This window comes from Dicentrarchus labrax, unplaced genomic scaffold, assembly GCF_905237075.1.
Source record: "Dicentrarchus labrax unplaced genomic scaffold, dlabrax2021, whole genome shotgun sequence".
Taxonomy (NCBI): domain Eukaryota; kingdom Metazoa; phylum Chordata; class Actinopteri; family Moronidae; genus Dicentrarchus; species Dicentrarchus labrax.
In genome coordinates this window covers 5,894,177-5,920,271 of record NW_026136706.1, presented here as the reverse complement: position 1 = coordinate 5,920,271, position 26,095 = coordinate 5,894,177, and the positions used below count along the sequence as shown (strand labels likewise).

General features: G+C 41.0%; 1 protein-coding gene across 15 annotated transcripts in view; it reads right to left on the bottom strand.

Annotated features, from left to right (window-relative positions):
- Positions 1 to 26,095, bottom strand: part of tns1b (tensin 1b) — a 163,107-nt gene that overhangs the window by 51,871 nt on the left and 85,141 nt on the right. For 14 of the 15 annotated variants that reach the window (XM_051403700.1, XM_051403696.1, XM_051403708.1 and 11 more), the window contains 3 exons: positions 21,267 to 21,305; positions 8,321 to 8,362; positions 1,779 to 1,828 (listed from right to left, as the gene is read on the bottom strand). In XM_051403700.1, coding sequence (XP_051259660.1) covers positions 1,779 to 1,828; positions 8,321 to 8,362; positions 21,267 to 21,305 — 131 coding nt within the window. Of the gene's footprint in view, positions 1 to 1,778; positions 1,829 to 5,376; positions 5,661 to 8,320; positions 8,363 to 21,266; positions 21,306 to 26,095 lie in introns of those variants that run through there. The other variant, XM_051403706.1, reaches the window with a different exon arrangement.

The following is a 26,095-nucleotide window of genomic DNA, read 5'->3' as shown; positions in this document are numbered from 1 at the left end:
ATGGATTGAATTGCTAATCTTTATCAGTACAGTTTGTCGAGCAAATATGAGACTAAATGTATTATTCCTGCACAGAAAATGATATGTTATTTATTTGGGATCAACTCCAAATGTATATTTAAAGCTGCACTAATGGTTGTAATCAGAATCAGGATCAGAAATACTTTATTGACAACCGGGGGTGAATTTGTTTATGTAATGTAAAAGGGATCTCCTTTAATGAAAGATGTGCAAAATCATCACCTAAATCTGACTCACTCAGACTCTCAGAGCTTTTTTTTGCCATTTTGGGTCAATATTTTGGTAAGGTTAGGGTTCAGTAACTGTAACCCACTCTCAACCATCTTTACAACAGCAGCAAGAAAGCTCAGAAAAGCTTCTCATAAACAGACCACGCACACAGGACACAGACAACATTAGCGACTACTGACTCTAGATTAAAAGTCAGTGGAGTGCTGGTGGAGGCTGAAATGGTCTAATAGGAGAGTGAACATTGGACGTGCATTTTTGTTTGCCATTAAAACTTCATAAGGTGATAAAATGTGTTAAAGTGTTTACAGCTTGCTCAGCTGTCCAAAAAAGTGGCCAGAAAAAAAGCAGCTTTAACACATCTGTCTAGCCAGTCTATAGATTTTATGAGACTTTAGGCCGACTATAGCAACAACTACAATATATTATAGCAGCATAATTTGAAAGCTTTGCCTATATGACAGAATACATTTTTAAATTACTTTTTTTAAAAACTCTTAATATTACCCGTTAAGCCCAATAACAAGTTACCAACATGTAGTCATAAATAGCTCTGGTGAGGTGTAAAAATCAGACATGTAGGAACCTATAAGTTGTATCTTAGCTCTGACTGTGCGTGCAATGTTCCAAAAATTAATTTGAAAGAACAACATAAAAATTACCTTTAAAAAATATAGGCAATAATATTTGCAGTGTGATGCACCTTTGCAAGCCAAAATGATCAACTCCCCTCTCAAAATGCATGTCTCTGTAAATGTAATTGTTTTGTTTGGAAATGAATGACATTGTTATCTGTGGTGTATTCATGTACAATCAGAAGTAACAAAGGAGACAATTTTAGAATGTGAACAAAAAACTGAATGTCTACAGTACGTTTACTGCCTAATTAAACTTGGCATTGTGTATGTGTCTTTATAAGAATGTAAATAAGCCTGTCTGGATAATTACGAAAGAGACAACTGTCAAATGGCTGTGCTGTTGTGTACTTTTGAAAATCCTTAGATTTTTTTCCTTTATATGGATGTAAAATGACCCTAATCTTCACACAAATTGATACCTACTCTGCATGTACTGATGTATCAGATCTTTTTATAACTCCGTATCAACTTGATGTGTTGTGAGGGAATTAAACTGTCACTCAAGCTCAGCACAGCACTTCAGCATGAACTATTGTGGTGTCAGGTTTTACACATTAATTACACAACTGACAACATCTGTGACTCCCTGAGGACCGAGGTGAGAGAGGTTGACACCAAATATCTTTTTGTCCAACAAAACAGTGTGAGGTCCAGTTCAATGGCAGGGCATGTTGTAGCAAATATCATATTACATGTAAACTTTTCATTTCAAAAGCCCAACGTGATAGGATGGATAATGTTGTGCTCAATATCTGTTTCACCTCCTTTATCTTTTTGTCCTCATGAAGCAAACAGCAGAGATTAGTTCGAACAATAATTCAACTAATACAGTCGAATATCCAAATAAAGCCTTTTATGGGAAACTAGCAGCCAGAAGAGAAGAGCTTTTACCTCGATGGTCTGCGCCGGGACTCCATGCTCTTTGAAGATTTTGTTGAGCCCTGAAAAACACAAAGAGAAACACTGCTTTATCATTGACCTACACATAGAACTATCATACTAATAGTGCTATATATATACACTATATACTATATACATAGAGTGAAAAGACATCAAAATATAACTACTTGTCCAACAACAGAGCTTGTTTGAAACCACTTTTGCGTCTGTGATTTTGTTCAAACTGTTTAACTGTCCGTTAAATCAAGACTTCCGTATATTATTATAAGACATAAGATGAAAGACTGTTGAGGCAGACAAATCTCTCCACTAGTTCCACTGATCAAAGGTTTATCTGCCACTGATCTGTGATTTTACTTGAGAAAGGCAGTCCAAGAACCAAGCTGTTCTCTAACGGTACCAGAGGGTGAATCTTGTTATGTGAAATTTTTAATTACGATTTGAAGGGTTTCTACTTTGTTTTCGGGGGGCAAGCAGGATACCCTTAACAAAGCAGTACTCAATACAGCTGAAATGATCCTGAGCAAGGTAAACATGTAATACAGAGGTAGTTGCATGTATATACTGAAATTGTGTTAAATAAAGCCATAGCGAGAGCGACAAATTCTTAGTTTTGCTTTTCTGTACACAAAGTTCTTATATGCACCCTGTGATGGGCTCGCGTGCACAATGCAGTGCAGCGCCATGTGAGGGGGGTGTCACATGGCACCCTTACATAGCAAAGCAGAGAAGCCCCTGCAAAGGAAGTGTGGATGAAGGTGATTGACTGTGTTTGGTTCCACGGTGCCTTGCCTGCTTCGCCTCCCCCTCAAACCAGCTCAAGGAAGGGGTCAAAGGCCATGTGGACTTGTTCCCTCCCCTGTGGTGTTTGGGTCACATGTACACAGGAGGGGGGGGCTGTTATCCATCATCATCCATTAGATCAGACTGGTTGGCTAACCACCGGTGTCAATAGCACCACTCGCCTCACTGGATGAATTTCAGCCTGCTCTTCCCTCCTAATACCTGTCAGTGTGCACATTTACAACAAATGGAGACAACATTCAGTATATCTGTATGCGGTTCATTGTGTAAGTGGGCCTGTTTATGAATAAAATACGTTTGTTGTGTAATTGCAGCCCAAAATGACAGCTTTTCCAAACAAATGTGCTAAAAATTTGCAACCGTTATGTCTTTCTGAAATATGTCTTTCTGTGACTAATATGTAAGTCAGCTGAAAAAAATTGCAACACTAAAAAATTGTTTGGGAATTTCTTGGGACGTCATTCCTGTAGCGTTAGCACTAGCAGTAGCCAGCGTAGCAAGGAAGTTAAATGCGCTTATAAATATCTTTTTTCTAGGAATTCAGTCTATGGGACCTATTGTTGTGGTGGTGTAACAACCCGCACAAACAGTTCTCCGACCGGGTTCACATAGGAGGGAGGTGTATTCAAATGAGGCAGCACAAAATGAGTTGTTGGCATTTCGGTGGAAAATCGGCCTTAGACTTGAACTCTGAGCTCTGAACCAAGTCTGTTTGTGGTGTAACGTCAATCTGCTGCCACTTCGGCGATTTTATCAACAGAAGCAAACTAAATACTTTTAGCAAATGCATAGCAACAATGTAATAATGCTTAAAATGTAAATACATTATTTTAATTGGGCACTCTCTAGCCAGTAGATGTGTTTAAATCTGCATTAAAAAATGTTTAATGTGCTGGAAGCAAGAACATCAGTAAAATCAGTCTGCATGGATCTATGAACATGAGCAACTCTTACACTATCTGCTGTCCTCAGCTGCTTTATCCTGTATAAAAAGCTTTTCCTTCAGTTCATTAAATCCCTGCAGCCATCTGAAGGACACATGTTGATAAATCTGCTGTCTTGGTGGGGCTACAGGGAAACCATTTGAATTGTTGGGGTATAGCCCTACCTAGCTTCACTCTAGGACTGCCTATGTCCTGGGGAAACAAAGTCAGACCCAATGTAATTACAAGGAGGTTGATGCTTGACTTTTATTTGACTTCGTCTTGTTTTGAAATTAGATTGCAATGATTGGTAAAGAGAGGCAAGCATTCCTGCAGTTTGACCATTTCTGGCAGAAAAAAAAGCATTGATTGAGGGACTGAAAGAATACACATACGGGCACAAACGCAGACAAATCAGATGGTCCAGTGTCTGCTTATGTTATTTTCTTTCCCAGCAAATCCACTTCATCCCTACAAGTTACATGCCATGTTCCTTTGCTCCATCTAACATCCCAAGTATTCACATGAGCCGTGGCACGACTGAGGCGTCACAAAGCAATTCCCCCATTTTCTGCCAGAGCTTCGGCCTAAACGTTTCAGTATGTTGCAAGGGGCTATAAAGGGCAGGGAGTCGCCAGAGGAGGACAGAGATGAATGAGCAAGAAATGGCCTAAGAGAGAGGGTTCAGAGACAGACCTAGAGCCTGAAGAGTGGTTTAAGAGTGCTTGTGTTGAGTGCAGCTGTGGGACTTATTATGCACGAAAGTCCAGAAAAAGAAAGTACTCTTAACTGAACCACTGTAAGGTGATGAAAGCATCCGCAGATTTCTGAATGGCAAGGTAAATGGCAGTGCTGGCAGTTGAACGCCAACACGCATTGCATGGTGCCACCAGTTCAGCAAGCATGCAAACAAACATCTTAATTAGAGACTGGGAGAGTGTTTTGAGGAGATGGTGTTTATATTGTGCTGCGAAGATGGCAGTTAATTCATAGCTTTTGCTTCAAATTAGTCTGAATTGGTGTGCAGAGCATTTTATGAGCCACAATATGTAAGTTAAAGTGTAACCATCTGGGTAAATCAAAGCGTTGCAATGAAGCTCCGGTCAGACAAGAACTTTCTCTGTGGTCACACTGATGTTTTTGTCATTGAAAAACTGAAAGACATCATGATGTTCAAGTACTGTGATTCTATGAATGGAGTGTACTGTGCAGCCATAAATTTCACTGAATCTTAACTGATCTTAACTGAGTTAAGAGCTGCTCCATTTCCTAACCGCAGTATTTAAGTATTTTACCAATCAAGTTACAATGAAGCAACAACAGAAATTCTGAATTCATTTCTTCAATTCAATTTCAGTTTCTTGTGTTCAGATCAATTTCCCAGAGCAGCAGCTCTGAAGCAGACCAATATTAAAGACATTAGCTCCTGAGCATCACACAATCCGCACCCTAAGACCTGTTTCTCTTCTTTGAGAACCTGGGAACTGGGAAGGCCGGGGGGAGACGAGGTAGCGAGTGAGGGGGAGGAGGTGGGAACTGGAGTGGGGGGTCCAACAGGCCTGTTTCCAGATGAAAACCATCTGTGGAGGTTGACTTTACAAGCAGGCCATTCAAATTAACCATCTGAGAAAGAGCAAGGGAGCAAAGGAGGGAGGGAGGGAGCGAAGGAAGGAGGGAGGGAGGGAGGAAGGGCAAGAGCCGTTGGGGGCTGGTAAAAGTCTGCGAATGAGACGGGAGAAACTACTCCATAACAAAAGGGGAAAAAAACAAGCGATGAAGGAGCGGATAAGAAAAAGTACAAGGACCCGTGTTGACTAAATCCATCCAACCATCCATCTGTGCACCCCTCCATCATGTCCTACCTTCCTGAAAAGGTAGCCCGTACTCCATCGCCATGCCCCCCTCAGAGAGGAGAGCCGCCTTCTCAAAGACCCTCCTCGGTCCATCTCTGGAGAGCTCCCTCTGCCTCTCACTGATGTCTGTCCAGCAGTGAAGTTTCCTCTGTGAAACCTCTCCCTTTTCTCTGACAGCGGAGGAGGAGAAGAAGAGGAGGAAAAAAAAAAAAAACAGCCAAGGGCTCTATTTTGGGCAGTTGCCTGCAGTGGGCCACTGCATGCTCCGGCTCAGACCAGACTCCTTCACAACGCTCCTTGTCTCGTCCTTCTGTCCGCTCTGTGTTCTCTCTCTCTTTCTTTCCCTCTCTTTCTGTTCTGTGTATTAGCCACCCTCCCCCCCACACACTCCCAGCCTCCCATCACGTTATCTCTCCCCCTCATATTCAACTTTTCCCTCCCTCTCTGTCTTTCCCATCTGTGAACAGATCTAAATTGCAACTGCTTACCCTTTCTGTCTCCGTTGGCAGACATGTGGGGTCTGATGCTTGTTTGTACAAACAAACTCACGTACACATAAATCAGATGACAGTAGCTCTTCCCCACTGTGTGTGTGTCATTTCTGGTCAAATGTTATGTGTATGTGTGTACTTATTCAACTGTGGAATCTTATTCTGACCTCAAGACAGGTGTGTCTTTTGCACTTTTGTAGTTTTTTCAGAAATGCTAGTACTAAATGTCATTATTGTACATATTCAAAACGTTCCTCTATTTCCCTTCATTTTCACACCTTTCTGCAAGAAGTAGGAGAATCACCAATCTCTCAATGAAGTTCAATGAAGTGCAAAGATGTGCACCTTTTGGTACAGTACGTTGCTCCTTCACAATCCAACCTTCTCATTTAATAACAGTACCTTAATAATTAAGTTTTTTAAAAAAACAACAAGGCGAGTAAAAAGCCCAACACCAAACCAACCGGAAATAAACTATTTACTGGTAGAAACTGATCCAGTGAAGCGAAAGAAGCTCATGTAGTCATAAGACACATCTTTTTGATGCTCCGAGGCGATGAGGCGCGGCCAAACATCTCCCAGACGTCACAGCGTAACCACACGGCAAATGCCCATGACCAGACAGAAGCAGCTGCACTCAAGACACAGACATAAACTCATGCATGTACACTCTTAACACATGCATACAGTACAGACATGTGATCATACAGTATGTTTGAAACACAAACTTATTTAATCACATGCTTATAATCACTGTGTGTTTCAGTGCTCTGCCCCTTAGTTAAGGTGCAGGCTAAATTATAACCTGAGACTGTCTGATATGAAGCTCCTGCAAGGCTTTATGACAGAGGCAGAGAAGCTGGTGCTCTCCTGTACTCCGTTGTAGGAAAAAAAAACTGAAGAATAACATGGGAAATGCCAATAAAAGCAGCCCCCACACACACACACACACACACACACACACACACACACACACACACACACACACACACACACACACACACACACACAAAAGCACACTACTGCATTTGTGTTTATTTTGGTCCTTGTGGAGAAAGTGGGCACATGGCTGGGTGGTAACTCTAAATTGGTTACTTGATCCTTCCTTTTCCAGACAAAATACAACTCACAGGACGTTGCGTCATAGACGACTAGTGCCAAGTGAGTCCAAAGCAAACATGAACACTCTAAGTTTTGCATGTGTACACCTGACATGCATGTACGGAGGAGAGAGTCATTGCTCTGAAACTGTTTCTAAAACAACCGTACATAGGCTGAAGGGTGAGGTCACACAATCAGTCAAATGTGTCTTATTACCCATCACTACCTGGGGTGTCTGGGCTGTGATCCAATACAACACAGTGGTGATGTGAAGAGACACTACATTGCTCAAGGTTGTGTACTTGTCAAGTCATTTTGATTACATTTATTTTCCAAAATGAAGCAAATTACACCTTGCAGCAGTAGGCCAGTGGTAAAGCACACTGTGTCAAAGATAGATGCCTTTGATTAAAGAGGTTCATATCTGTTACTGTACCTGTATCATTCGGCGCAGTATTGTTAGGAATTGTGTCCATATGGGATGATTTCACACAAGTTTAGTCCCAGTCCAGGTGAAGGAGAACGGAGATCACCTCCCTTCCCAATGTTGGCAATTTTATTAACTGTAACTACAATCTTTTCCTAAGCTTAACCAAGAGTTTTAGTTGCCTAGCCGTCATGTCGGGCATTAGAATTTGTATAATTTTGTGTCAATCTGACATTGGTGTAAGATTCTCCCGAATCTGTTCAACTTGTGAGCCTTTTGCACTCTGTAGCCGACCTCATCCTTTAACCTTCCTGCATGTATATGTTAGCCACAGGAGGCGCAAACAGAAAACTTTGCATCGCGTTAAATTGCACTGACAAATCTTCCTGCTCACAGATGAGCAGCTAATCACACAGTGTGATGCCCTCAGTGTTCGATGTACCTTTTACAGACAAGTAGAAGAGGTCTAATGGGAACAGAATCGGCTGTTTGGTTCAGCAGCCTGGCTTGATTCCCAGCACAGAAATCCCTGATTGCCTCTGCAATTTCAGTCAGTCATCATCTAGAACAAAAAGCTGGTACACTGTATTTTATGTGAACACTGGATATGTGTTTTTTTGGGGGGGATTTGTACTGTTCCAAGGCCAGTCCAAACTGCCAACAGTAAATGAAGGAGTACCTCCTGTTGACACCCACACTAATGTATAAACTATACACCTGAAGTTGTTCTCCAAAGCATATTATTAATAAAAGTTTCAGCTATCTCAAGGTGTATTAAGTGTAAGCTGTCAGCTGAATGCCATTATTAATACCCTTCTGACATCAAACACATGATCTGCCAGGGTCATTGAGGCAGCTCCTTCACTTCAGTAAGCGAAAGAGACCCGAGTATAAACAGTGAGTGAACAAAATGAACACACAGGTTGAAACTCACCATGGTGTCTACATGTTTGAGAGGGAGGTCGCTGCTCGGCGCCTGTTCAGAAAAAGACAGAGAGAAAAAGAAAGCAAGATCAATACCTGCAACATACTTCCAAAAACCACCATGTTATGTTACGTTGTGTCACATCATCTTCTCTCATGCTATGTCAAAGCTACACTCAGTGTCATTCTTTGCCCTAATGTGGCCTGGAGCAGAGTGGGGCTCCACCTTGAATGCGTGGGACCATCTATAATCCCTCCGTGCAAATATTTACACAAAGAGACAAGTCTACTTCCATTAGCCAAGACCAGAGAGTCCATCCGTGGAGCTCTCTTTTTCAGCGCCATATACAGCTATGGACAGAGAGAGAGAGAGAGCCAACAGGGACAGAAGGGGGGAGAGAAAAAAGGGGACAGAGAGACAAGAACGATAAAAGGAGGGACAAAAGAGAATAACAGTCAGGACAGACGGAGACACAGAAACCAGAACAAACCAAGACAGATGGACAGGTGGGCTTGGGGGTATAGAGGAAGAAAGATGAAGGTAAAGAGGTTCATGGCAGCGAGCAGAAGAAGAAAACATCCATGATGTCATGAACTTGTGTGGGCTTGGCTCGCCGCAGACTACCACACATGCACAGATGGTACTTACTAAATGAAGCATAAAAGTATCAGTCTAAGCGGTATTGAAAACATCAGTCAAACATCTATATGAAGCAGAGAGGAAAGTAAATGACTAGTCGCACTTTTCATGGCAGCACTACTTACATACAGTGTATTGTACAACAAATGAGTGAATGTTGACTGAGCAGCCAGATGGTGTGTAGAGCTGAGGTTTGATCTTTTGTGATCATTGATTGATTATTTCTGTCTCTGTAGGTATTTCTGTTATAGAGCAGAGGTGTAGTATATCACAGACTTGTGACAACGTTCTTGTCATAGCGGTTTGAGTAACTGTCAGAATATGGCAGGGGTTGAACCTTTTCAAAACAGCCCATACAATTATAAAAAGTACTGAAAGTTGACATTCAGTGCTTGTGTTGTTAGGCTTGTTTACTTATTGTTTGATCAAATATGTAAAAGGTTTTAAACATGTTTATATTATCCAAACTATATATGATATCCCCCCCAACAGTACTGAAACCTGGCTGTTTACTAGCATGATGTTGAAAATCTTCCAACAGCAGCCCTAATAACTGGTATGCATAGTCCTATGTGATGAGGAACCTTTAAACCCATGCTATTTCAAACTTCTTCCCTACCCTGTTTTTAAACTGCAGATGTATATCTTTAAAAATGTCGTAACTATAAAGTCTGATTTTTAAAAAGGGCACTATACTTTTTTGTTATTGTTGTTTATTTGTTTAGCAGATTTTACTTAAACAGGAGTAAATTTGCTTGGGACTATTTTCAGCAGCGGATTAATACACATTTGGTAAGCTAAGAATTTAAGGCAGTGTGTGTGCTCATATCAATAGAGACATTTCTCTCAGTGAAGGAGTGTAGTTAATTGATGTGTTTTTGGCGTGTATAAGCACCTGAAAATAAGAATTGTTGTGTTTTTGTTACCTTAGAATGAGACGTTTTTATCTACAAATGCTGCAGTTAAATGTTTCTACAGAAGCCTAGAATGGACAAACCAAACACTGGCTCTAGTTTCGGTTTTTCGCGCGTTTCTAGGCCATTGTAGTTGGCGCTTGGAAAGGAAGAGGCAAGGGAGTGAGTTGCAATCTGCAAATACACCGCTAGATGCCACTACCTCCTACACACTGGTCCTTTAAAGTACAGAACACCCACGTTTTATGCTGTTAAATATTGGAAATCGTAATTTGGATGCATTGTGGAAGCCTCCTCATGGCAGTAATAACCGGACAGTCCCACACAAAGAGCTGGGATGCTCTGCTACTGTAGAAAGCTTCAGTGGAATATAAACAGTAAATGCAAAGGGTAAATTATAGTCTGGCTGTGCAGGCCCCAGAATACAGACTCCAAACGCCCCGAGTAAACCACAAAGCAGGAAATCATCCTAACTTTACTCCAACCTACAACCTCACCAGTGACATATCAGCTTACAACCAAATACTAAAGAGAATGGTGGTTAAATTACCAATACAATACCGAGGCAACACAATTGAAAAATGTAACTTAATGTGAGATCATGACTATGAATTTTCTCTGCTACGTAGGTGTGTGTAGGTGTGTTGATATTGTACATCAGACACGTGGAAGACAGACGTACTTCTAGGAATGAAGGAAGAGGAAACACCAGACTGATGTTTGAGCCTCTAAATGCAGACTGCGGATTTGCTTGGAGGCCAGCATTTGCAGCCGCAGGCATTTTCACACAAATAGACCCTATTGTGTGTGTGTACACCCAAAAAAACACACACAGACACAAACAATTCTCACAGTGATATATTCTAACATGTGCGTTTCCGCTTTGTACAATTGCAGCCAGATGGCCGGTGTGTGTGTGTGTGTGTGTCTCTCTATGTGTGCTGTCGTTGGGACTTGCAACTAATTCAGAGAGCATGAGAAAGCCTGGGAAGTTGTGTATCAGCAAAATAGTCAACAGAGGAAGTGTTTGCAGTTTCTCTAAGCCCTCTTCAAAGAAAAGATTTGAAGTGGGACTGTGGCACTGAGGCCAGTAACGGTATCAAAGATGTTTTATTTCATCATGACAATTCTTGCAAGCCATGCACAATAAAGTTCTAAATTCAAAGCCAGGACTGGGTCTTGGCTTTCGTTTAGACTCAAATTATTTTAAAATTAAACAATAGATCAGCATCCACTGTAGCTCAGAATTTGCTGTGTCATAGTGAAGTTCAGATTCAAGGTCAATCCCCCGGGGCCAGAACTGTGTTCACAGTCAAAATGGATGAAAGGGCTGCTGGCTGTGTGTGTGTTTATGTTCTGTTGAGAAACTCTGACATCCAAAAGTCACCACCGCTGCATTTATAAGCCGACATCACATCAACATGCATAGTAAAAACGGTGAACTTTTGTTGCAAAGTAAATCTACATAAATCTTTAGAGTCAACTTTAGTAAACTTTGGCAAGCGGATACGAGCTGTTGACCAAATGCTAACTGTCTTGTCAGTGCTTTGAGGGGAGTGGAAAGCCGGAGATAACAAAACAGAAGAAGGTATACTAGTTTATTGGCTGAGTTGCTACATCTAATTTTATTTAACTTCCTCTGTCAGAGTATAAACCCCTCTACAAAAGAGCAATGGTTTGCAGACATTAATGAGACAGGAATCAAATAGGTCTCTGTGTGGAATTATTGTCCCCTTGGTAAGTCGCTAACACAGAGCTTGTTTTTCTCTCTTTAGTAACTCTTTATTGAATAAAATGATGTACAGTCCTGAGAACAAAATGCCAGGCGTAAGTAAACAGCACAGTACGGAGCAAATGGAAAGAAGCCTGGAGAGATATTTCGACTGATTAGTGCTAACATGTTACAGAGGCTAGAGTAGTTCAGAAACTAGCCCCGCAAGTAGTCCTTTCATCACCGACCTTCTTGCGCTGTCTATTTCTGGAAGATATGCGAATCCTGCAGCCTTAAGACCCGGTCAATTGGGTGAGACCACGTCTTAAGGCTGCAGGATTAATTGTACCTATCAAATCAAGCATTCCTGATTAAACAGCTTGATGTGACAGTCCCATGATCTATGGGTGGTATTGTTATATCTGCATGAAGACCAAAGAAAATAAATATGAGCCACAATGTGCATATAATTTGTCATTTCCGACTTTAGTGCCCCTGAGTGAAGATATCAAAAAAGACAGTAAATCACACCAGAATCCTGAATCATAAGAGAAAATCATAATCTTAATTATTGATTCTTTGGTTGAGAATCATGTTTCTCACGTTTGTCCCGAATAATGCAAATTTGACGTTGGATTCCTCACACTTCACCTGAGTGTACTGTGGCACAACAGCAAATGTCAGCCGCACAACCACAGCACAGACTGTTGCAGACACTTCGAATCAAAAACACCAGCATGCTCTTTAAACACAATTACAAAAGATCCGAGAGCAAAGAAGACAAAACAAATCATTGTTCTGCAGCCAAGAGCTTTGCGGCACCTGCAGGAAGAGTGAAAACACAAATGCTACAGTTCCAGTGCACTGAATATGTAAGTATACACATCTGATGATTAACTTAAAAACGTTCTGAGTCGTTGGCACAACCCTAGCTCAGAGCCTTCACCTTGAGCCAAGTCAGCTGAGCATCATGTTGCATTTGTTCTCATGAGGGGAGCTAAATACAGGCTGTTGATCTCCCAGTGTGCTGGCAAAATAATAACAGACACAATAATAAACAAAGAGTATTTCCTGTTTCCTATTTCAAAGTTCAGAATGAATGAATCTGGTAGCTGGAAGAGTTGTTGTTCATCAAAACCAATGATTAAAAACGGGTTTTTAAAGCCGTGATCTGTCAATTTTTACTGATACTGGCCTCTAATTTGGACAACTTCTTCCAATATTCTACCAGTCAAAGATTATTGACTTGGTTTATCAAAACTTGGTTCTTATTTTCACAGCTTGAAGTCACCAAAGTAATTGCTGAGATTTGGGGCAATGGCAACATCGCTAAAAAGGAGTCAGACAATCAGATTTAACAGCTTTTATATTGATGTCTTTCTTGTGGTCCAGGAGGTTGCTATCGAGGGTATCACAACCCAAATAACAGATAGGCCCTTAGTCACACATCAGACCTCCTCCAAAGAAACTCCTTTGCTCCTCTAAGCTAGCTAGTTGCAACAACAATAGGGACATAGCAATTGAATCTGTGGGTGCTAACTAGATAATGTCAGATTCATGATCAAATTTAGTAGAAAATCCGTATCCTGTTATTATGAGCGAAGAGAGAAGAGGAAGGATGCAACACATAGATAATGCCAAAGAACTTTACCACACAAATTATAAGTAAATTGTAATGGTTACACAATTATTTCGCTGTTTCCGATTAATCATCCTTGAGACCAAGAGCAAATGTTCTCTAGCCACAATCGACCTAACCAACTTTATTTGGAGGTTAAGCACAACTATGACAAGTGCAGAAAGGTATATTTTACTTTGGCTCTCTTCAGGGGTTCGTTTACAACCTGTCTGATCGCTCATGTTTTTTCCCCCCATCTGCCCTTAGTTATGTAACCAGTGTTCCCAGATCTACGCAATTCAGTTGGTGAGTACAATGTTATTATTACAAAAAGCAATAAACTGGAATTTCCCTAGCCTTCCAGACTACAACACGCAGCTTATTCAAAGACCAGCACTAATTACCTGCAATAGGACTGAGTTTAGAGACTTTTGTTACTCATGTTCCAGTGTCCTTATAAAATTTGTCACGAGAAAACACACAGATGTGGAGAGACCATGGACACAGCCACGTGTTCATCTCTTATAAGTACAGCATATCAGTGAGACTTTCACCCACAGCTCTTTATCTCTGCCAACACCGTACCATGTGCTTTCTTTCACATGAGCATAGTGGCTCCTTTGACCAATTTACCAAATTATAGCCCACTCCTTTAGGAGCGCAGAGGTAGCAAGCATGCTGGGAGTTTCCCCCCTGAGTGGCGAGGATAAACGTAGCCCAAAGCAGAGCCTCTGGGGAAATGACCCAGGGCTAAATATACAGCATCTTTAGAGCTCGAGACACAGCCCATTTAGCTCGGCCCAGCCAGCTCAGCGGGGACAGCAGAGCGGTTAAAATCACCGCTTTGGGTGTGTGAGTGTGGGTGTGAGACAAGGAAAGAGAGAGAGTATTACTCCCTGAGAGGAAGCAGACAGCATTGATTGTGAGTGTTGGAATGATTCAGTGTTTACATTCGGTCAGTGAGCCGAGCAGGCAATAACTGATTCTGTATGTGTGTGTGAAACTGAAAGGAGGAAGGAAAACGCACATTTCTAGTCTCGTAACACTTAAATTATTTTTTATAGTTGTATGTACATGATTCTGCGTGTGTGATCTTGTGTTTGTTGGGTGTGTGTGTTCACGCGCTACCCCCTGGCAGAGTGAGTGTCACGAACCACTCATGGGAAGTTCTGCTGTTATTTTTAGCATATATCCTTGCGTCTATATGTGTGCGTTAGTCAGACCAAGGGTGTGTGCCGGCTGGGTGCCACTCATCTTCTCCTCCACAGCTCCCCCTCCTCCCTCTTTCTCCTCCTTGGAAAGCCTTACGCATTTTTAGGACAATTGCTTTCTTTGGAAACCCCTAAAAACGCAGACCATCTGGACAGGCAGCAGAGTGGCCACGCACCAGCTCTACTCATATGTTTACACTGCATTTTGGACAACAGCCCACACTGAGAGCTTAGCGGTCTCATACATGCCTCAATGTGCTTATGTTTCAACTAAGCTGCCGGAATGATGCAGAAACTTTCATTTCGCTCTGATGAGAAATTATGCAGCATTCCTCGCCGGTAATGACATGAAAAGATGAAAAGTTAAATGCGCAATCTGAAGCCATGCTACACCAAATGATCGTTAAAGGGGCCTAATATTAAGGGAATGAAACATTTCCCAGAAAAGAGTTTTCTCATGTACAGTAGGCAACTGAGTCATGTCACAATGAATATTCACAAAACATTCCAGACTGTGGATCAGTCTCAAATTAAATAACATTAACAAATAAAATTCTGATCTTGTTTTAATCGACTGGGAGCACCAGCTGTTTGGAGTTACATCATCTGGACAGTTCTGTCTCAGGTTACCAGTAACAAAAAGAATATTGTTAAAGTACTTCAATCTGATTGTCTACATGCTGTAGTATTGTGATTTTCCCCTTTGTGCCAAACACTTTCCATCACAGGGAGCAAGGCAGGCTGACAGATGTGACACAGGACACCTGTAGAGGTTCCTAGCTCACATGTCTGACAGTGCCTTCTAGTGGGGGAAAACACAAACAACAGGCCTAGACACTAGTACACATAATGAAGCTTCACCTGAAGCCTTTGTCTTTTAATGTAGAATCCATCCAGACATTGTAATTCTCAGCTGCTGAAAACAGCAACAGTCAATCTGAGCTAAGCAGTCTGATGTTCGTTCCTTCAGTGACAGAGCGGAGTGTTGCTGCTTTAAGGAAACGGGTTAAAACTGTGAATGTGTTTGTTTGCCTTCAAAATAAAAGCACAGCTGTTTGGCAAGAGCCCTAACAAATGTTTTCCCCTCTAGTGGCTGCCTAAAAAGGTAATCCTTCTTCTCTGGACCAGAAGCCACCCCAGAGCCAATTCCAAAAACCTGATGCTTGAAAATTACTGAAATGTTTAGTGACTGGTTCACTGTGGTTGAGTTCAGAACAACAGAATGTTTATATACAGAGTAACACCATTTCATAGGGAGAGGGAAATAGTGGAAATCAATGCCACTATATTAATATTAATTGTTTTCTAATATTTATATACATATACAACATGGTAAATATTCAAAATCACATGTAAAATAATCAAACTGTTGTTAAACACGATTATACAAATTCCTTGGAACCATTCATTTGGACAACTGAATTTAGTAAAATCCGTAACAAACTATGGTCATACTCACAACAATACGGTACTACTTAATGTTGATAAACAATAATATTCACATGGTCCACTCCAGCCCTCCTTCATCACTCTCAATAACACACCAGCAGAAGGGCACACACACACCAAAGCACACACAAACATATGCAAACACACAGCTGTTCCTCTCTCATGCTCCATGGTCCTTCATCTGCAGCTTTCACACAGCCATGTCCCAGAAATGTAAACATAGTGCTGAGGAAGGAGGGGCTGTGTAGGCCTGGGTTAGGGTTCGGGTTCGGGTGCCTATTCCTATTCCCACCCCTTTGGGGTAGGGGGGCTTCTAAAATGCCAGGGATCCCTTAGGACCAGAGGAAAGGAGAGTGGATGGTCCCTCGCTGTGGGAAAAACCCCTGAGCCGTCTGTGACCCAAAACCACCTCTGACTTCTCTGTGTTTCTCACCCCGCCTGTCAGTGCTCCTACTGATACGGACCCGAGCGCTCACTCTGTTATGTAACCAAAAGCCTTTTCCAACATGTGAGAGAGGAGGGAGTCTCTGAAGGCATCTGCCAAGTATTTTTACTCCTTGTGAGGGTGTGTGTGTGTGTGTGTGTGTGTGTGTGTGTGTGTGTGTGTGTGTGTGTGTGCGCGTGCACAAATAAGCATACACCTACCAAACAAGTCATCTTTTTTCATCCACTCTTAATATTTAAAGTCTTTAAAGTCTGCATATGTCCCAATATGGTAATAACACAGAAATATGATGAAAATAACCGAGAAAAAAAATGAAAATCAATTGTGCAAGCCTTATCTAGACTACTGTACTTCATCAAAACACCATTGTTTTCATTTCTTTGGCCTGAGTGAACTCATGCATGTGAAATATGAAATGTTCTGTGCATTATGCAATCATTTATTAGTTATAATAATAGACAAGTATCTATGAAATGCAGTTTAAAAGGAACCATAGTTTGTATGTCAGTGCTTTCCAAAACACCACTACAAAAATTATTTATAAAACTTTCTAAAAAATGTATTGGCTATGTTCCAGCGCACTTTTTTGTCTGAAAGTGTGACATGTTTCAGCACTCTCCCATTAAGTTTTCTTGGAACGGAACTGTTTGTTAAGTGAAACAACTGAACCGACAATAGGAAACCACACCAAAATGCAAGGTTATAAGGAGGAGGGAGCTGGCACTGATTACTCAAGTTTGGAAAGCCTGACATAACTAACCAAGCTGAGGGTGACCACAGTCTGAACTGATGTCTCTTCACACTGTAGTGTGTAACACTGGTAGGGACACTGATGAGGGTAAATTACAGCTTAGCGTGCAGACTAGTTCATTATTATAATAGGTCATAGTGAATGGCACTGGAATAGTTTTGACTCTGAAACTGTAACACCTAACTTGGTGGGATGACTTCATAAATCTACAGATTACAAGCCACTGTTTACTTGTAATTCAGCAATATAAACTGACAAGCTCAGTTATTTTTAACCACATAAATTAAGTGTGTTCACATGTTTGTTTAAGAATGAACAATGAACTTTGTTTCTTAGGAGTGTAACGACTAAACATATTTCTTTTCAATAGCACTTCTCAACATAGACAAAACTTTTAATCGTGTCAAACACGATAGAAAAATGCATCAATTTTCCCACTATGTTTCAGACATAATTCATTTGAGACTGATGAGGAAAAACCTTTTTGACCCAGTACTTGACAAGCTCATTCTATCTTTCCTCCATCTTAGTTGAAGTGGATCCCGCAGACAAGTCCAATCTTAGGTCTTATGTAATAGACACACACTTGATAATGCTGGATTATCACGTAGCACACTTAAACACTAACGCATGACACTGGCTCTCCTGGTTCATTATTAAACATGTATTTTATGGTAGTTTGTACATTCCCAAGGAACTGGGTCTGTACTGTATATCATTACAGGATGCCTGGTTGGTGCTTGTATACACAGCGTAATACAGGACACATCAGGGAAATATGTGTGGTTCTAAACACAGCGCTAATTGGACCACATCTAGACCATCTTTGCCCTGCAGTTACTCATTACTCAGCAATGTCCTGGCCCTGTTCCCCCACTACACAAGACCTATAAAAAAAAAGAAGCTGGATGACGTAGGTGTTTATTGGTTTATGGTTTTCTGAGTGTGTGTGCCCATTTTTGCTTGTGAGTGCATGCATTCTTAATGTGTGTTTCTGGGGGGCATGTGTTCAGATGTGGAGTCTACCTCACCAGAATCCCTAATTTCTCTCTCCCTCTTCCTCCATCCCCTCATCCAGGCTTTGTGTTTGTGCAAAATAGAACCGATTCCTGGCACGGCCCGCTCGACATGAGGGCACATCTGAGGAATGCTCCCAGCGTGCTTTACAGCACGCCATGCAAGTCCAAGTGCGGGGGTCTGGTTGGGGGTAGTCACTTTTGTCATCATCGCCGTTGGACGGGATCTTCAAACCACACATCATCAGTTACAATAAGCGGGCTGCCAGTTGGCTTCACCTTCCCACAATGGGCTGTTCATTCATTCCAAACTCACTCTGTATACTCTCTAGTTAGTAACTAGTGGGTTACTATATTTCAGTCATAATTTCATAATTACAACATGCTGGTGCAGTTGAAATTCTAGTGTCTTATTTCATAAAAGGCTTCATTGAACTTTTTTTAACATATGCAGTAGTACTCCCCAACACCTGTAAACAAACTTTGATGTGTAAAATTGGTGGAATTCCCCTTTAAGCAAAAAACCCTAAAGTGCGCAGAAAAGGGAAAAATTGAGCATCAACAAGCCACATCTACAAGGTTAAGAGAGACAATCTAAAGTCCCACCTACGAATCGGTCCTTGCGGCAAGATTGTTTAGTCAACAATGTTTCAAAGAGGTTTAGCTGATTATAGTCGGAGCACCTTGGAGACGAGTCAGGGAGTGCAACAGGGAACTGTGAGGCAGTGGACACACACACACACACACACACACACACACACACACACACACACACACACACACACACACACACACACACACACACACACACACACACACACACACACACACACACACACACACACACACACACACACTTCATGCATGCTTTACTTGAATCTTGCAATCAGTACACTTCATCTGAGTTCAGTTGTGATAGTTTGTCCACCACCACATCAAGGTGACAAAAAATGTTTTGTAGCATGGGCACAGGGCTGCACAGCTAATAGAAATATTCACAATGGGGAAGCTGACATTTTCTGATTAAATGTGTGACTGAGGTTTAACTGCTGGTCTGTCTTGTGTCATTTGAAAGTCACTTATAGCCACAAAATATAGACATTTCATACATTTAAGGTACTTTTACAAAAGATATGAACCTTTACAAATAATGTAATAGTATTTTTTTTATGTAACTTTCCTTTAGGTAAGTCAATTCAGAAAATGGCAGGCAGCACTTGTTAATCTCCACGCTGTGAAACAGCTGCATGAAAATATCAGATTTTTATTTCATTCAGAATGGAGCATTATCACCCGGTACTAAAACTGTATTTTTTGTAACTCGTCCCATCTCTGTGGAATGTCTGGATTCTCTGTCTTTCCAACATTTTTTTCTGACTAAGTTAATATATGGTCGATACTACAATCAGTCTGCACCTGAGTGGGGCAGTAAATCATGTTGGTCTCTGGCAGTGAGCAAAGGAATTCACCAAACATGGAGGCTGAGGAGAGCCGGCACACACCTCAGGCTGGAGTACTGCTGCTGGGAACGCTCGCAGGCAGGCATGCACGCCCGCACGTCCACACACAAACACAAACAGCATCATCCAGTTCCTGTCCCTCAGAGTCACAACCATGGCTGCGCACCAGAAGGGTGACACATATTGTACGCACAAGCAGAATGATTTACTCATCTACGTAATATGTACTAATATAAACTGAATACAGCACAGCAGCTCAAAGCCACAACTCTGTGTAACACTTCAGGTGCATAAACGCAACATGTGCATATCTACTTCCCATGTTTTATATTTTTCCAATGACCATACTGACCATCTAGCTGTGTTTTTACGCTATCAGAAAGCCATTGTCGCTGATAGCTTTATCAGGTTTTTTTTTTTTCCTTTCTCCCCGCTCTTTGGTGGTAAAAGTACATCAACAAATGTTTAATGCCTTAGCTCATCAGCATTTATAAGCACAATCAGCACCTTTAATGCAGGCACAAAAGCCTCTGGGGAGACTCCTGTCGGCAAGCCAAGGAAAAAGGAGATAAAATTAAAGCAGATGCCCTGCGGCTTCTTTTTTCTTCAGCCTTTTTTCATGCTATTAAAACAGATCATTGGTGAAGAACAGAAATATATTATATTCTGTATTTGAACAACTACACTAACATATATTATCCTGTGTTCTCTCTGACTGCAAATGTGGTCATAAAGAAAATATAATTTTGAAGGTCCTCTGTAGTATTGTGAATACTGCAGTCATACTCAAGTATACTAAGGACTTTCTAGTTGCAACTTGAAGTTGACTGACATCAGAACAAATGGTCAGAGCTGACAGCAGAGAAGCAATGTTTATGTCATATGGAGGCCAACAGGTAGTGTGGGAGGGTATGTTTGTGGTGAATGTGTCCAAAGGTGTTCATTCAGAAACCAAAGTGCTCAGGTCCAGAGCAGCCCTTTAACAATGCCCAGAAAACTTAGCCCATGCGGAGCACATCTTAAACAGATGTCTTCATGTAGAAAGCATCTAGTGTGAAAGCATCTGCAGAGGATAATAACATGTTCTTGCTTGATTACTGCCGCTTTTATGAAAGAAAAACAGGACATTTCAAGAAATATTTTCTCTGTGAGCGTAGAAAAGTGCAGGGGATATTTTCTTTGGTTTGTCAAGCACCCAAAACCATTTAAATACACAACATATGAGAAAGAGAGTGAGCGAATAATCTCCAAGTCTAACACGGCTTCTAATGCCAATACCAAATAAGGCAACAGAGCAAGCATGTTTTTTATTGCCCTTGCAAAATCACTTCATACTCAGACTACGTCCCACTTTGCTCAGTGTTATTTCAACCACCAAAAGACGTCATCATGATATAGCAAATTCAAGGACACCTTGACTTATCTGGATGCTTTTTGTGCCACAGCAACCAAAAGATCCAATGCAATTTTAGCAGAACAGAGAAAACAACTGCCAAATAATGGTTAGGTCAAGTAAAGCCTGGTTTATTTATATAGCCCTAAATCACAAGTTTGTCTCAGGGGGCCTCCAGATAATGATCCATTATCTGCAATAGAAACTGCCTTGTTAGTGTTGCTGATAGAGGCTGTTACTTTCCAACGCTGTTTGCAATAATTCTGAACCGCGAAGGACCCAATAATGCCTGCTGAGCACATACAGCATGGAAGCAATTACCAAAACAAAAAAAAATATGTTACTTACCAGCTCATAGTTTGTTGCTGGAACACAAGATGAAGACACCTAAAACAAAAAATAGAACTGGTTAGTCAGATTGTTGCTTATTTGTAGTTATGTCATCCCAAAAACATTATAAATAGCAACTGTCTTGTAACATTCCTGCGGTAATTACATTTAAGTCTTGCATTTAGGTTTTATGGCTTCGTATCTTGAAAGTGCACCCAGCAGACTTTAGCACGCCACTGATGTTCCATAGACTTATTAGGCTTAAAGCTGCACTAATCAATAATGTAAGAAACTACTATGTGTAGTGTGAAAGGGCTCACTTGTAATAATAAACCCACAGACAATTACCACCTAACTTCGCAATTCCCTTCACCATGACGAAGCATTTTAGCTTGAGAAAATGAGCTAAAAGATGCACAACTTTATTGTTTCATTCTCATTGTTTTCATCAACCTCATTTCCAGCAGCAGCAGATAGTGACAAAATGCAGGTTTACCAGCATACCTGCCCAGCACCAAAGAACCAGCAATAAAATACATGGTTTACAATTCAATATATTGCAATTCATTGTGATAAATATATTACGATCGATTTGTTTCAATCATATTTTAGAAAAACTGTCATAGTATAAGGAACACACCACCATATCCATAAAATCTGATTAACACTTTGATAATAACTTTTTTATGCAACCGTAACAGTGGGATCTGCATTTGTATTCATCACGGTCCCTGTAACATCCAACATCATAGACCTCAGTTTACGCTTCCAACACTGCTGTCTAGTGGTTGGGGGTTAAAACGCAAAAATCGATCGTTTTTGAGAATCAATACAATATCACAAAACAAAAAAATGTGCTACTATATTTTGGGATATTTTCTTACACTCTTAGTCAGTGGTGGGATCGCTCCAACAGAACTCATGATCTGTCAAGTGCCCGGGCTAATCCGATTACCATCCGACAGTTTCCATAATCATTCTGTGAGCTCGGAGCAGGCGCATGAGGACTGAGGCTGATAAACAGGAAGAATATAATGATGATGGCTTCTAACTGAAGGTTCAAATGAAGATGACCACTTGATGAGGATGAAGACAAACAGGATGTCACCACTGATGTTTCCTTCCTGTGCATGTCTGCATTCTGTCCCTTTGTTCCAGTTTCCCCATCATTTTTCTGACGCTGCACACAGGGGGGAAAAAAATCCCTACAAAACTAATTTTCCCCAGTTAGCCATGTAGACCACCATCTCTAACAACAAACAATAGCACAGCTTTATGATTCCAGAAGGCTTTTGAGTTGTTTGTATCTTTCATCCTTCTTTTATTACTATCACAAAACTGTGTCTGTTTTAGCTTTGAAAGATTAGACTTCAGGGTTATCACAACTGTTGACCTATGAAAGCACCTTTCATCTTTGCTACTGCGCTACCACTCTCCTTATCCAAGACTAATTGTGTCATTGCAAGAACACAAGCATTTTGCTCTGTTGGGGTCTGCTTCGTGTTACTGTTGAAGGAAGCAAATTCTGCATCTGCCCACAAAAATAAAATGCAGGCCCTCTAGAGCGCGTCTCACCATTTTGCCTGTTGCAGCTTTACAGAATGTTATTGGGCTGAAATTGGACCGAAAGTTACACACATGTAGAACGTAACACAGCTTAGTTCGGATAGCAGATTTGAGGTGAGATGCAATGATATCACCATTTTGCTATATTTGAATTCTGGCCAACATATGTACTGAGCAGGACTATATTTCTAAATTGGCTCAACATATTTTTGGTATACACTTATATGGATATACTGTACATGCAATAAGCTAATATTTCCCTACACATTGGCCTGCTTAATTAATCGATCAGGTTGTAATTCTTACCCCAACCAAGTAATTTGAAACTAACAAAGCCACATACAGCTACTGTAGCATGTTTAAGACATTATTTAATTGGATAAACAATCTACTTTAGAGGTGTAGTATGTTGGACTAGTAGTGGATGCTTCCAAACCAAACTGAACGGACCACTGGATGCCTGCCATTGCGATGTTAGGATGGCTTATTAGATTCATAAAGTTGAGGATGTGTGAGTCACCTTGGGTCATTACAGTCTCTTAGTCCCTTTTGTAGCCGTTACCCCATCTGGAATACAGGAATGTTATCTCTAAACAGGAAATGACCTTTATCAGATTATAAGTTTTAGAAGCAGCTGATATGAAAGGAGGCAGTGCCTAGATTTTACACATCCTCCAATACAGTGGCGGTGAGTACTTCCATAATACCTTCCTATGCAAGCAAAAGTGAGGTGAAAGGAAGGATCTTTTTACATATTTCATGGTATCAACATGTTCCTCTGTGACCGCTGTCCGTCACAGTTGCTCAACACGTTGTCCTCTGTATCAACAGCCTACTTGAATGATGGCATCCCAGTGGAATGCATCTCTGTTTTTCGAGAATTTGTCTGGCATGGCGGAGTGTGTCTGAAGTTGACAGGACACTGTATCTCCGTCTGGCTCAAATCACCTCCAATACAAGTTATTCTAAACCTCCCATACCCCCCCCATATCCCCCAAACCCCCTTCCTACTCCACCATCCTTATCACTCCACACACAGCGACATGCCGTTCTTTTCTCAGAGGCCCCGCTCCTTTGGGTGCCCCCCTCCCGCCCTGACTCCTCAGGCCTGTGTAGTGTTTCCACCTGACGCTGCCTCTGCACTGCAAACTGTTGACAGCTAGTCCACCTGCAGTCAGAAATCACTGAGCACGTTTGCATGCACACCAGTAGCCAAGTTATGGCCAGAGTTTGGAGGATCCTGATTACATGTTTGCACAAATAAATCAGAAAATCGTCTTTTGCTGTTTTTTAGAAACTCAACCATGCAAAGAACTAGGTAATTCCATTTACGGTTTGTCTCTTTGTGCAGGGAGGTAATTAGTAAGAGTAATAACCAATATGTTGAATAATGCTACTATTTGTCTTTACATAGACACTTCCAGTCTGCACACTACACTCCACACAGGTGTTTTCACTTATTTTGCTTGATAATGCCTCTTCTCAGGAGTGCGTAGGCGTGGACAGTGATTGATTGACATCTCCCTCACTCTGTTGTTAGTTTTGGAGTGCCTATGGGCGTTGAACAACTTAACAGACTTATTAGATGTTGGTGACCCCATGTCATTCCTACCAGAGCTCTGCTAAGCTTCAATCTGAGCACAGGTCTAACATACCAATATGAGTCAATACAATAAGCCATAATACCAGATGGACATGGTTTGTCTGATTGCTTCTCAAAATCTAAATATATCCTTCAACGATATATTTCTTAACACAGTCCAAACTGACACATTAACAACCCCATGAGCATTTTCCCCTTCAGAAAATATTATGAGGGTGTTGTTGATCAAGGCATAGCATTTAACCCTGTAACAGAGATGCTCAGTGCTCAACATCATACATTTTGTAACTTTGCAGCTATCAAGTGTGGATGTGTGCACCTGTGAAGCAGGGAGCTGAAAAAGCTGTTTGTGTGTTGCAGAATTAAGCCCATAAAGCACGTGTTTTCTCATGTTGGCACAGCAGGGGCCACAAGGACGACTGGCACAGTAATTGTTCCTGGCTCTAGTTTTCCACACCACAATCCAACATTATCTTAAAACACAGCATGTTGACCAATCAAATATCTGCTAGAACACAAACCTTAAAGAATTAAGCTACTTTCACTTGCAAAAATACTGCGGCTGAGTAACTTTTAAAGTTATACGATCCATTCTCAAAGTATCAGAAACCGTTGTCCTGTGTCTAGGTTTTATAAACCTTCAGACTTCTTGGTTCATAATTCATCTAGTTGTACCTTGTAGCAACACACTCACAACAATCCAGCCCCAGAGTTATTTTGCTTTTGAGCTGTTGTCAGTCTGAAGGTGCCATTAAGCCACAGATCAATAAACACTGACTGGGCAACCTTTCATTCAAATATTCAACCATCAGATAACGTGTCTGATACACTGTGAGGAATTAGAGAGTGCATAACATAACACAAGCTACTCCATGAACAAGTCTCTTCTCCAAACATTAAACAGGCTAGGACAACCTCATTTAGTTGAATGTCATCTCTAATAAAATGCATATTTTTATTTGTGCTAAACAGAATTAATTATGTTTGAGACAACATCATAGACAAGTAAGCCAATGTCGACAGTGTAATAAAACTAGATGTAAAGGTCAGATTAAATGGCTGCCCACGTCAGAGTAGCTCACATTCTCCCTCATGCTAAGTAGTTTCCACTTAATTTTCTGCTGGAGCCAAACTTTGCACTATTGTCGTCTGCTGAAGCCACATTGATGGGATATTTGGATGGGGGGAGGGGGGGAGGGGGGGTGCCAAGTGGTAAACAATAGGTGAAAAATACTCCTGACAAAAAAAAAAAACATCTTATGAAAAGTTTGAATGAAAAGATCCATCTATCCATTCAAGAGGATGGAGGCATGTGAGTTACAGATTGTTGCTCATGACACGATTTTTAGCCATGCTAGCAGCGTGGTCGGTCCAACACTGAAACATCTCAATAACTATTGGGCAGATTGCTTTTAAAGTTGGTACAGAAATCCGTGGTGTCCACAATGAGTGCTACTTACTTTTTCTCTTAGTGCTATGAAGTTGGCATTTATGGTTTTTGAGTGAAATGTCTAAAAACTATTAGATAGAATAACATGAAATTTAATCGGCTACATTCATGTCCCCCCTTAGGATGAATTGTTATAACTTAATTTTTCATATAAAGCCATTATAAAGTCAAAATTTCCATTTGTCCAAAATGTTGGCTTATGGCTAAATACTTGTAGAACTAATTCCA